Raw genomic sequence first — 12,438 nt, forward strand, 5'->3', positions numbered from 1 at the left:
ATAAGTCTAGGTGTGTACATGAGTGTGTTTTGGGGTGGTTAATATTTGAATTTATAGATTGAGCAAAGCAGATGGCTCTCTCCAACATGGGTGGGCCTCATCCAATCAGGTGAAGGCCGGGGGGGTGGGGAAGGATGGACTTTCCCATGAGTAAGAGGGAATTTCTCCTTCCCAATGGCCCTTTAACAAGGACACTCTTTTGGGGTTTGGGGATTTTGTGGAATTTTTTTGTTGTTTTGTTTTGTTTTGTTTTCCCTGCCTTTGGACTCAACCTGAAATATCAGCTCTTCCTGGGTCTCAACCCGTCAGCCTTCAGACTGAAACTACACCCTCCCCTCTCCTGGTTTGCAATCCTTCAGACTGAGACTGGAACCAAGGTTGCTGACTGCCCATCTTGGGACTTGTCAGCCTTCATACCTGTGTGAATCAGTTCCTTGTAATAAATCTGCGTATCTATCCATTGATCTGCCCATTCTATCTAGATAGACATCCTATCTGGATGGATGGATGAATGGATGGTTAGACAGATCAATAGATTGATCCTACTGGTTCTGTTTCTCTGGAGAACTCTAATACACTGGGTCATAAACCTACACTGATATTAATAATATTAATACAGCTCCTGTGAATACAATGAATTCTGCTCAAACAAAATCTTAGACAAATTCTCAAGTCCTTTGTCATTGTAGGACAATCTAATTACAAAGTTCATAAGTTTTGATATACACAACTGGTTTAGAATGTCATTTTCCATGTACAGTTCTGAATAATAAATTCAAGATTATGTAGAAGAGATTTCAGAGATTTTTGACATGTAGCGTTTTAGATTTGGGGGATAGGAGAAGGGGAAATGCATCATTTGATTGGGCCCTGAACACTCTGTTGCAAAAGCTGGCAAGAATTCTTTATAAAGAAAAAAATATCAGGCCATTGTGAATAGTAAGTCAAAGATACTTTTATGTTGCATGCTTGGAGGAAAATAATAAAAGCATGCACAGAAACATTGTTTATGAAGTAGGAAAAATGGTACAACTCTTTTCGATTTGCTTTCAACAAGCACAGTGCGTCGCAGATAATCGCTCGACAGAAATATAATTTAGAAGCAATAATACCAGGATGAATCTTTACTGGACACTATAGCTGCAGGTTTCTATTTTTACCAAATTTGGTTAGAGGAAGTATAAAGTCTTTTCCGGCTTGCCAAGTTCAAATTCTACTATTCTTAAGCTAAGTAAAACTTGTACATGTAAGGGACAAAAATTTCTCAACTCCACAGAGTTCTTTTTACTTAAGTATACTAAAATTCCATTGAACTAAAATTATACATTTTAGTTAAAATGTATAAATACTCCATGCATATACATTCACACACGAGCATGCGCGCACACACACAATTATATACAGACATACGTGCCTCAGTCAAATATGTATCTGATTGTCATTCCTTAACTCTTTATTATTTTTAATGTTTATTTTTGAAAGAGAGAGAGAGTGAGTGCAACTGGGGGAGGAACAGAGAGAGAGGGAGAGGGGGTAGGAAAGAGAGAATCTCAAGCAGGTGTGCACTGCCAGCTCAGAGACCCATACAGGGCTTGACCCCACGAACCGAGAGATCACAACTTGCGCCAAAGTCAGATACGTAACCAGCTGAGCCACCCAGGAGCCCCATGCCTTAACTGTTTAATTTACTGCAGACATACTTATCATAATTCATGACGGAACGTAGTCTTGTGTTATTTAAGGTGATGTCTTGGATTCTGAAGTTGTCACCGAATAACGGTGATGACAATCATGACAAGGAAGATGCTAATAAATGCTAGCATTTGTATAGCATCTACTGTATGTCCTCCTCTGTTCTAACAGCGTCACATAAATTCACTAACTTAGTCCTCACAAAATTCTAACCAGACAAGTACTAGTATTATTCCCGCTTTACGAATGAGCAGAGTGACACACAGGCCACATTCTCTAAGCATGTAAGACACATTTAAAAAAATTGTTTTGCCTTAATTTGCAATATTAAAACTAGATATTCCCTAAATATTTAGGGGTTATATCATGTTATAAACAGTCCACAGAGTATAATCCATATACTTAGAAATGAGGATTATATAACAACGTGGAAAAGCTTAAAATATAATATGAAGTGAAAAATAATCAGAATATAAAATTGCAAAAGAAAAAGAATATAAAATTGCATGTCACACTGATCATAACTATATAGAAATCACTCATGCAGTGCCTGGGTGGCTCCGTCGGTTAAGTGTCCGACTTCGGCTCAGGTCATGATCTCACGGTTTGTGAGTTCAAGCCCCGTGTTCAGCCCTGTGCTGACAGCTCAGAGCCTAGAGCCTCCTTCGGATTCTATACCTCCCTCTCTCTCTCTACCCCTCCCCCACTTGCGCTGTCTCTATCTCTCATAAATAAGTAAACTCAAAAAATTAAAAAGAAAAAAAAAGACATCAGTCATGCACACAATCAAGGGCTAGCAAACATGCAACACAGTGTAGGACCCGCGGCTCCTCCAGGAACTCTCTGCCTCTCCTTCCTCTCGCTGAGGAGCTGAGCTTGTGCATGACAACCTCCCCAGCTCGTGCTGCACCCAGACAATCTGGCTTTCACCAGCCATGGTCTTGGACTGGAGTCGCCACTATGAGACACCAAGTCCAAAGGCTGATTTCTTCTCATCCTCCGCCATCTGTGCAGGGCGCATATACTTTGTTACCAGTAATGGCCTTTTTCCAAATATTCTCAAAAGCATCGGTTGGATGGATGATGCCTCCTTCGCTGGTTCCTCCCCTCGCCACCTAAAAGACTTGCTCACACCTCTGACCTCTGTCCCTTGGCAATTGCATCTAATCCAATAGCTGTAATATTTACCTCTATGTAACTGGCCCTTAAATAAAGTGAACCCCTAAGCAACACAGGTAAGTGCTCAAACGCCTGCTACACATCTCCACATACAGTTACCCCAGCAACCACTGGTTATGGTAAGTTCTTCAGTCTTCCCACAATCAGACTGGATCTCCAGACTCCCATTTCTCTCCACAGCACCCTACTTCGCCCTAGCTCTCCGAGCATGAAGCCTCAATGCCACGTCAGCCAAGGCTCTGTAAAATACAGCTCCAGACTCCCTCCTGCCCATCTCCAACATCTCTCCTAGCTTCCAGAAGAACAGGAACCCATGTTTTCCCACAAGCACACCATGTTCATGCCCCATCTATGGAATCTTACTTGAGTTTCAATTCATCCACAAAAGTCTCGGTGACTTCCACTCAGATGTTTTTCTCTACCTTTAAAATCTTTGTATCACTTACCTTTCAGGTTTCATGTTGCAGTTCTCACGTTTGATGTTCTTACATTGAACCCTGAAACTCATGATAGTTTTAACATACACCACAGGGTTCAACCTGATACTTCTGTTGCTTTGAGCAACACCGCCCCCCCCCCACCCCGCCACCACCAAATAAAGAGCAGTGACCACAAAAGCAGGGAGGAGTTTTGCTTTTTTGTGTGTGTGTGAGCCTCTGAGAAACCCAGGATATTGGAAGTATTTGTCAAAATGAAAAGAATCTCAATCAGTGTGTATATATGTGTGTGTAAAATGAATCCTCTGTAGCAATTAGTCTAACCCATCAGCTCTAACAGTAGAGGTGAAGAGCTTTAGCACCTGAAACTTCAAAACTCCTGGTAACATAAAATATTTTGGTTCAAGGAACTGTTTTAAAATCATTTATTTGTGAAAGGAACATTCTTGGATTTAGAGGTTGGCAGGTACAGTAAAAAGCTTTTTAGTTGACTGAAATAAAAAAAAAAAAACCAACTCAAAACACTTTTAAGCACAGGCACTTCCCTTATAAAAACAAACTGCAGAAAGCCAAGCACAGCAGTTTGTGCACAAAGAGCAGGTGCCTCCAGCCATCGAGCAAAGAGGCACTGGAGGCGGAGGAGAGTGATTTGCATTTCTATGGCTCCTTTCGTATGCCCAAATTCCGAGAGCATTACACCCGGAGACAGTAAATATAATTAGCAGAAGACAGCAAAGGGAGGATGTCATTGCCAGAGGGGCTCCAGGTCAAAAGGCACAGCAGCGCCCCCCAGAAAGCTGTAAACATGAGCGCCATTCGTCTGTGCTGGTGAAGACGGGGGAGAAATGTGTCGGGGGGGTCCTTCAGCTTGACCCTACCGTCCACAGAAGGCATGTGCTATTCCATGCTTTCACAAAGAATGATTTCAATCCCGTGTTGAACGCTATTTGCTGGCTTCCCCAACCCACTTCTAGATGAGGGCACTGTTCATCACGTGCTTTAACCACTTCTCCCCTTCCTCCTACAGAAATCGCCCTGGTGAATGAAACACCCAGGTGAAAGGATAAGAGGCTTTAAGAGTACTAGGAGCAGTGTGGCTTGAGGACACCCACTGCTCACTGGCTGTCAGCGGCCTATTCTCGGGAACATTTTACTGACGCTTAGAGAAATTAAACACAAAGGTGGACTTTTGCTATGCTTCTGTCTTCCTGCACCACCAGCATGGAAACAGATTTTGATGGGCCCGGGAACCCCGTTGCGAATGGGGGCCCTGAGCCCCAAGCCTCCTCGGGGAGCCACAGCCGCAGACTTGTGAGTATCCTCCAGGGGTCACAATTGGGTTACAAATCCCTTGCAGCGCACTGACTGAGCAGCCTGATTGGGAACAATTTATTCGAATCCTTCTTCATTAAGATTCAAATGGAATAAGTAAGGTAGAAATTGAACAGACACAGAAATTGTGCCTTCCTGCTCCCGTAGTCAGTAAACATTTATTCGCTAAGCCCAGGCTGTGTGTTCTCTCTCTCGCTCGCTCACTCACTGTCGTTCTTTCAATCCTTCCTGCTTGCTGTTTTAATGCATAATTAAGAAGGTCAGAATTAATGAAGCGGTGTGGAGTAAAGTTCAAGGAATCCCCAGGCACTATTTATTCTATTAGATCTCAGGCATGAATGTCAGCTTGGCAGAGAAAGCGGCATTAGCCATGGGGCTGGCTGCATCCCAGAAACAACCGGCAAGGGAAACTCACCTGCACAGTCAAGTCATCCCTAAGCTCCTTCCCGGCGAAAATCACACGCAACTGGTCAGCTGGAACCCCCTGTCGCTTAGCAACCACCTCCTTGAGCTGGAAGATGCTGGTGTCAGAATCGACCTCCACTGGGAAACCATGGCTGGAGTTGAACCTGACAAACACTGACCAAGACATGGAGGGGGGCGGGGGGGGGGGGAGAAGAGAACATTACTCAAAGCTCTGACATGGCAACAGCAACATTCCTGAACTGAGTTCTCTCTCACCCGCCCCTTCGAGGAATGGTATACATTTTCTTTCACTTAGAACAGAAACCTTAATGCAATGGGGCAACACCTGAAGAAAAATGGAGCTTCCCTGTGGGATTTCCCTTTCATATATTAGTCAGTGACCCTCAAACACAGTCACATGCTCCCTTTGACAGCCATCCTGGGAAACAAAGGACTCACACAGAACACTTGCTAGATAGGAATTGTGAGATTCCCGAGAGTTTATGGAAGAGATTCAGCTCTGACAGCATGTACGAACATGCATTCCCTCCCTGGTGCCCCTCTTCATGAGCACCAGAAGTATTAGGTTAGCATTCACAGTATAGCAATGGAAATAATTCAAGCCATGTTACAGACTAGAGTGAAGGCCCACCCGAGGCTGTGTCTAGGAGCCCTTGGCATTGAGGTCCCTTTCAAAAGGTTCCACTGGATCTTATGGAGATACTTCCCTTTTCTTTTGAAACTACTGAGACCATCTATTTTTTTTTAAGTTTATTTACTTTTTTTGAGGTGTGGGGGAAGAGAGGAAGAGGGCAGAGAGAGAAGGAGAGAGAATCCCAAGCAGGCTCCACACTGTTAGTGTGGAGCTTGACACAGGGCTTGAACCCATGATCTGTGAGATCATGACCTGAGCCAAAATCAAGAGTCAGATGCTAAACCAGTGGAGCCACCCAGGTGCCCAGAGACCATCCTTCTTATTGGAGCCTCTACCCCCTCACAACCAAGGCTGGGACCTGCTGTCTCTGCATGCCCTCTCGTCACTGTCTACGGCCATCCTGACCTCATCAATGTCACCCACACATGTCCTTTCCTGTCCATGCTTTCTGTCACTTCTCTCAGTCAGTCTTCTCTAGATTCTAGCACTAGCTTCCCAACTGGAGTCTCGCTACCCTCTCTTCACTTCCAAAATGTCCCGTACCATTCTGTAAAGTAAGCCTTTCTTCAAGTGTTGCCCCATTGCATTAAGTGAGGCTTATCAGTCCAGAGCTCTGACTTGAATCCTTTAAAGTCTCCCACTGCCAGGGAGAAAAATCCAAGGTCCCTCTTATTTGACACAAACCTATATCCCAGCAGCTTCTCCATTAATCCCCACAAGCACACTGCTAAACTGAATGCTCCAGAAAACTTCTGCACCCATGCCTTGCCTTTATTCCTGCCAATCCCTTCTTCACCCCTGCCTGATGAAAGCTGGGTCACCACGTGATCTGCCTCAAACATTCCTCTTCCAAGAGGACTCTCACTATCAGCCCAGTCAAGACAGAGCCACCTCTTCCAGGCTCCAGTGGATTTACCACATACATCTTACACTATTCCACATTCTCTCATGGAAGGCGCAGAGCACCGAGGTTATAAGGACACCCTCCAGAGTCCGAAGGACCCCTATTAGTTCTCTTACCAGCTTAGCATATGCGGAGAACATATTACCCCTATAGCTTTAACTCTCAGTTCCCTAATCGTCACAATAAGTAAACCATGGAGGGTGTCCTGTGATGTGTTAAGTAATATTGATAGTGTTTACCACTGTTACATAATTACCTTCAAAAATAATGAATGTTTGTATGTCTTACATGTTTTTGGTATATATTTCACCTTCTCTAAAAGATTATAAACACCTTAAGGCTAAGGCGAGCCACTATAGCTTCTTTTCTGCTGTATCTCCTTTAAATGTACCGTTATCACTTACTAGCTCCCAATTCAAATATGAGATGGCCCAACTAATAATAATTAAAATAAAATGATAATTACAATGCCAATAATAATTGAACACGTACTATGTGGCAGAAGCTGTACCTTATATAAGCTATTTTTAAGCTTTCCAATGATCTGGTAAGGTCAGTATTATTATCCTTATCTAATAGAATAGTAAATGGAGTCCTAGAGAATTGTAATCACTTTTCTAAGGACATCGGCTGCTTTGTAATGGAATCACAACTCAAATTCAGCTCAATCAAATTCTAAACCCCATTCCATTTCTACTATAACAGGCTGCCTAAAATATTCTCAGAAGAAAAGTCCACATTCCTTCTCCTTAAAAAGACAAACAACAACAGCAAAGAGGCTTTATAACCTAATTCAGGTATTCCCTATACATGTTAGCAGTAGAAAATGCGATTAAAAAATAAAGGCTCCCATGAAGAGCTAAGAGCCAGGAATAACGAACGACGTTATAAGACACAATAAGATAAAAATGACACCAAAACGAGAGCAGGTGCTGTACATGACACACAAGAACAAAAACCTGACATATTTTACCTGGCACTGAAAACTATTTAGAAAAAGTATGGACTAGAAGTGACAAAAGTCTTCCTAATAAAAAAAAAAAAAAAAACGATGAAAAAAAAATTACAGAGGAAAAGGAGCTTTTGATAAACTTTTAAGTACACGTCATGTGACACGGTTGAAGCAGAGGAGTGGAAATAAAATGTCTTGGGAGGCCTGGAGGTGTATTCACAGCATCCTCAGATCAGGGACCATAAGGCAACCAATTCATCAGAAAAGATAGGAGACAGGTGTGGGGCAATATGGGACAAAAGGTATGGTCCCAGCTCCAAACATGATTTTATAGGAGTTTGAATAGACTTTTTTTTTTTAAGCCGAAGACCATGGGAGGATATGGGAAGAAGCAACTGGGGACTACACAAAAGCTCCTAAAATGGAAAAAAAAAAAAAAAAAAAGGAATAAAAATTCCAGGATACCCTGAGTTGGTGATTTTTCTCCATGGGTTCTGATCATGGGCATTCCATCTTAAAAACAAGAATTACACAACAAACAAACAAGCAAAACTAAAGGGCAAAATAGCTGTAAAAAACATACCAGATAATTCTGTACCGCAACTCAAATCATTAGTGTCCAAAGGCTTTAAAACCATTTTTGTTTTTTACATTTATTTATTTTTGAGAAACAGACAGAAAGCGAGTGGGGGAGGGGCAGAGACTGAGGGAGACAGAATCTGAAGCAGGGCCACTCAGGTGCCCCTAAAGGCTTTTTTTTATTCTTAACTAGAAGAGCTAAATTCACTTTTCTTCCCTTCCCTTCCCCTTCCCCTTCCCCTTCCCCTTTTCTTTCTTTCTTTCTTTCTTTCTTTCTTTCTTTCTTTCTTTCTTTCTTTCTTTCTTTCTTTCTTTCTTTCTTTCTTTTTTTAAGTAGGTTCCATGCCCAGCCCGGGTCTTGAATTCAGGACCCTGAGATCAAGAGTAGCATGCTCAAGCGAATGAGCCAGCCAGATGCCCCAAGGCCTTTTTCTTATTCTGTATAAGTAGATAAATTACAGTTTCTGAGCTTACATTCAATTTGGTTAAATCACATCAATACTTTAGAAATGAGTATTTTTGAGCAGCAGTTCAGACATGGAGGACAAATTTACAATGGAAAGACTGACCAAATGCACTGCAGGTATTAAGCAAACTAAAATGTTGTCATGGAAAAGAACAGACACTTCAAAGCAACCCAGTCATCAATAATCAAGTGCCATTAAGAAGAAAATGGTTAGGGCTTAATGGCAGTAGTGTGATTTATGGTGGGTCACCATCTTCTTCTAGCACATGTGAGAAATGTGTCATGACCCTTCTGTCCTGGTCCTGGAACCCCAAGATTCCCAAAGGAGAGGAGAGGAGGAACACATCCAACCCTCTCTCTCTGCTACTTCTTGAAAAGCTACAGGAAGAATATCTTTAGGGCCAGGAAAGGAAAAACCAGAATCCTGGTTGTGTCGCTTGCTAATATTATGACTTAGGACAAGTTACCTGGTCACCTTCTCTTAGCTTCCTTATCTGCTAAATGAAGATAATGTACGCAGTCTTAAATGTTCATTACAAAAGATTTGTTGCAATTGTGGATGCATTAGGAAATTCTGGGCAGAGTCCTTGGTACACATCCTGTACTCTTTCTACAGGGCAAGCTTGTACTCCAAAACTGTTCCCTAATTTTACTCTTCTAGAGGAGGTAGTGCTAATTAAAGTAGCATCGATTCTTTATATTGTAACGAAGATACGTTAAATGGGATAGGGGCATTTTTCTGGTTTCTGCTCCTCTTCATGATGGACAGAAAACTGCCAGGGTCAAAGAGACCATGATAAAGAATTTAGCATATGTCCTTTTCTAAGATCTCATTATAAATTAAAAGTTTGGGAATGAATTGTTTCAATGACACCTATAATAGCATCAGAAATAAATACTATATCAATTAACATTATGAATAATATATATTATTCATAATAAACACCATAATGCACTGTTAAGGAAAAGATAATGAGACACATCTACACTCATTTTGATGCCATCCCTAACCAATGTTCAGATGATCCAGAGGATAAGGAAGTAACTAAGAAGAAAAAGGGGAAGGAGTCATTGGGTGATGGGTGCTTATGTTTCTCTCATCCTCCCTGTCACAGTGATTGGCTCAAGGATAGGCATAAACCAGCCAGTGCCTGGCTTTCCCTTAGTCACAGTGATTGACTTCCTGGAGATCTTAGAAGGGGTGATCTAAAGTGAACAAATCAAAGAGAATTCCAGATTTGTCAGAGGCATGGTGAACAAGTGGTTTTAGCTGGCAGGGGACATCATGTGAGGCCCAGATTTCTGTGCTGAGAAAATCAAATAAAAACAGAGCCCAAGATAGACCATTGTCATCTGTATAAAAGTAGGCTCAGTGCTTTGGGAGCAAGACAAGTCTTCCTCAAGAGAAAATGTCCTACGCCCTGCAGAACATGTAGTTCCAGCCACAGGCAAATAGATACCAGGAACCCTTTCTGGTGATTGTGGCAACCAAAAAGTAACCCTACATATCTCTAAATATTCCTTGTGGAGGTAGTTTCTTCTTTACCTTTGACAAAGATCACTAAGTCTAGTATCTCCTGTCATAAACAGATAAACCTTGTCCTCACATCCCTTCAGGCACTGTACCCCTTATTCTCTGCACAGAAAACCTTACTGTGAATTTCTTATAGTCCTGCTCTCCACTGATTTGCTTTGCATGCTTTTGTGAACCCACTCTTGAAGATCATTCTTGGTAAAGCAATAACCTCCATATTTCTAATTCAACGGTTTCATTTCTGTTCTCACATTTGAACATTCAGAGACATTCAGTAGACTCTTCTTCTCACAACACTTTTTCTCCTGGCATCTGTTACTGCACCATGCTGGCTTCCCCTACAACACAGGACATGCTTTCTTAGCTTCATCTACTGGGTTCTCTTCCTTTGTTGGACCTACTGATTTTAGAGTTCCCAGGGGTCTACTTAGACTCTCTTCTTTTGTATCTGAGTGTTCTCCTAGGGCTGTATTATCCAAGCTGCATGCAACATAATTCATGTGTAATTCAATATATTTCCATAGGAAATGTTCACTCAACATGATTTTTATGCTGTATTCTTATTCTAAAATCCAACACTCCCACAACCTTCTACCTCAGCCCATCCCCAGAACTATGTGAGTCCATGGAGTTATCTACCCCTTAGGACCAGTTCCTACATTCCTCAAGCTATAGGGCGACATAAAGTTTCATATGGAGTTTAAAACACATTGCGGACATAACAAGTATGACATGTGTAGCACAAAGAATAGGGGAACGGATATGGACCTATTAGGTTATAAACCTACATTTTCAGGGGAAAGTGGTGCAATGTCAACAATAAACAGACTGTAAAAATTGAAGAATATACATTATAATTCTTAGAGTAAAAATCAAAGTGAATAAAAATGTTAAGTTAAAAAGTAAATAAAAATTACAATGGTATTCTAAAAGATATTGAATCCCCAAAAGCGCAGGAAAAGAGAAACAGAGAAATAAAAACAGAGGAGCAAATAGAAAAAAATGTAATGAAATGGTAGGACCAAATTCAACCATATCAATAAGTACATTAAATTTTAATGGAATAAGCACTCTAATTAAAAGGCAGAGACTCAGAATGGATAGAACAAAGTAGATCCAAATATATACTGTCTAAAAAAGTTCCATTTTAAATATAAAGAAACAAATTGTTTGAAAGTAAATGAATAAAAAAAAAAAAAAAAGCCAAGCAAAAGAACTATAAGAAGGCAGGAATGTCAGTATTAACACCACATAGAATCAAAGGTTAAGCTGTTATGAAAAATAAAGATGCATCAGACTATGTTGCACTCCCTTGAGATTTGATGGAAGTGTGTTCATAAACCACACTCTGTGCTCTTCTGTCCCTTCCTGTCTTTGAGTTGGGACTGGTGACGTGTACTCATTTAGCCAGACTTGGAGTGTGTGGGTCTCTCTCTGCCCCCAGACTCCCACAATAGGCACGACGGTGAGCCTTTTGTACCCTCCTCAGTGGGAAAGAGACCAGGGGGCCAAGGCAAGAGCAACTGCCAAAGAAGTCACCCACGGCCTTGAAGCAACCACTGTGATTCTTTGACAAAGGAGTATCCATTGGATTTCCCATTGGTCCTTTCTCTCTCTCTCTTCCCCCTGCCATATACTCTTTTCTTCATTGATTAATTCTTCCATTTCCTTTTTAATTATTTAGCAGAAGTCATGTTATGGGAAGTGGAGAATGGGAGGTAGGAAACATGCAATTAAGGATCTATATAACAAGAGGTGTGGATTATGGCTAACACCATGCACTCTGGAATAACCTGCCAGGATTCAAAGCCTAGGTCTGTCCCTTACCGAGTGTGTAACCAAGTCACACAGTTTTGGGTCCCTTGATGATCTACAAAATAAGAGATAATAATAGTGCCTGCCTCATAAATGTGTTGTGAGAATTAAATGAATTGATATATGGAATGCAGAAAGTGCCTACTACACGGTAAGTTTCAACAATTATTAGCTCTTACCTAAGTCCGAATGTATGGCTTACAGTTGTGATTACTGTCAATTGGACAATATTAATATTTAGGTAACAAAAAATATCTATCTGTTATTCTCTTTCAATAAGAATGGTTTTTTGGATGAAGTTCTATTTCACTATGCTTTGTAGTACACTATAATTGATCTAAAGTGACTTTAGGATACAGATAAAGATATCTTCTGCTTAGACAGAGCTCTCCATTTTCAAAATGCTTTTACAGACGTTATCCCAGTTAATCTTCACAATAGCTCTGAAAGATAATTGGGGCAGCATTTACTATTCCCACTTTTCAAAC

General features: G+C 41.2%; 1 protein-coding gene across 2 annotated transcripts in view; it reads right to left on the reverse strand.

Moving 5' to 3' along the window:
* Positions 1–12,438, reverse strand: part of PRKN (parkin RBR E3 ubiquitin protein ligase) — a 1,352,534-nt gene that overhangs the window by 1,080,472 nt on the left and 259,624 nt on the right. For both annotated transcript variants that reach the window (XM_045500229.1, XM_045500228.1), the window contains exon 2: positions 5,056–5,219. In XM_045500229.1, the coding sequence (XP_045356185.1) occupies positions 5,056–5,219 (164 nt within the window). The remainder of the gene's footprint in view (positions 1–5,055; positions 5,220–12,438) is intronic.

Source organism: Leopardus geoffroyi, chromosome B2, assembly GCF_018350155.1.
Source record: "Leopardus geoffroyi isolate Oge1 chromosome B2, O.geoffroyi_Oge1_pat1.0, whole genome shotgun sequence".
NCBI lineage: Eukaryota > Metazoa > Chordata > Mammalia > Carnivora > Felidae > Leopardus > Leopardus geoffroyi.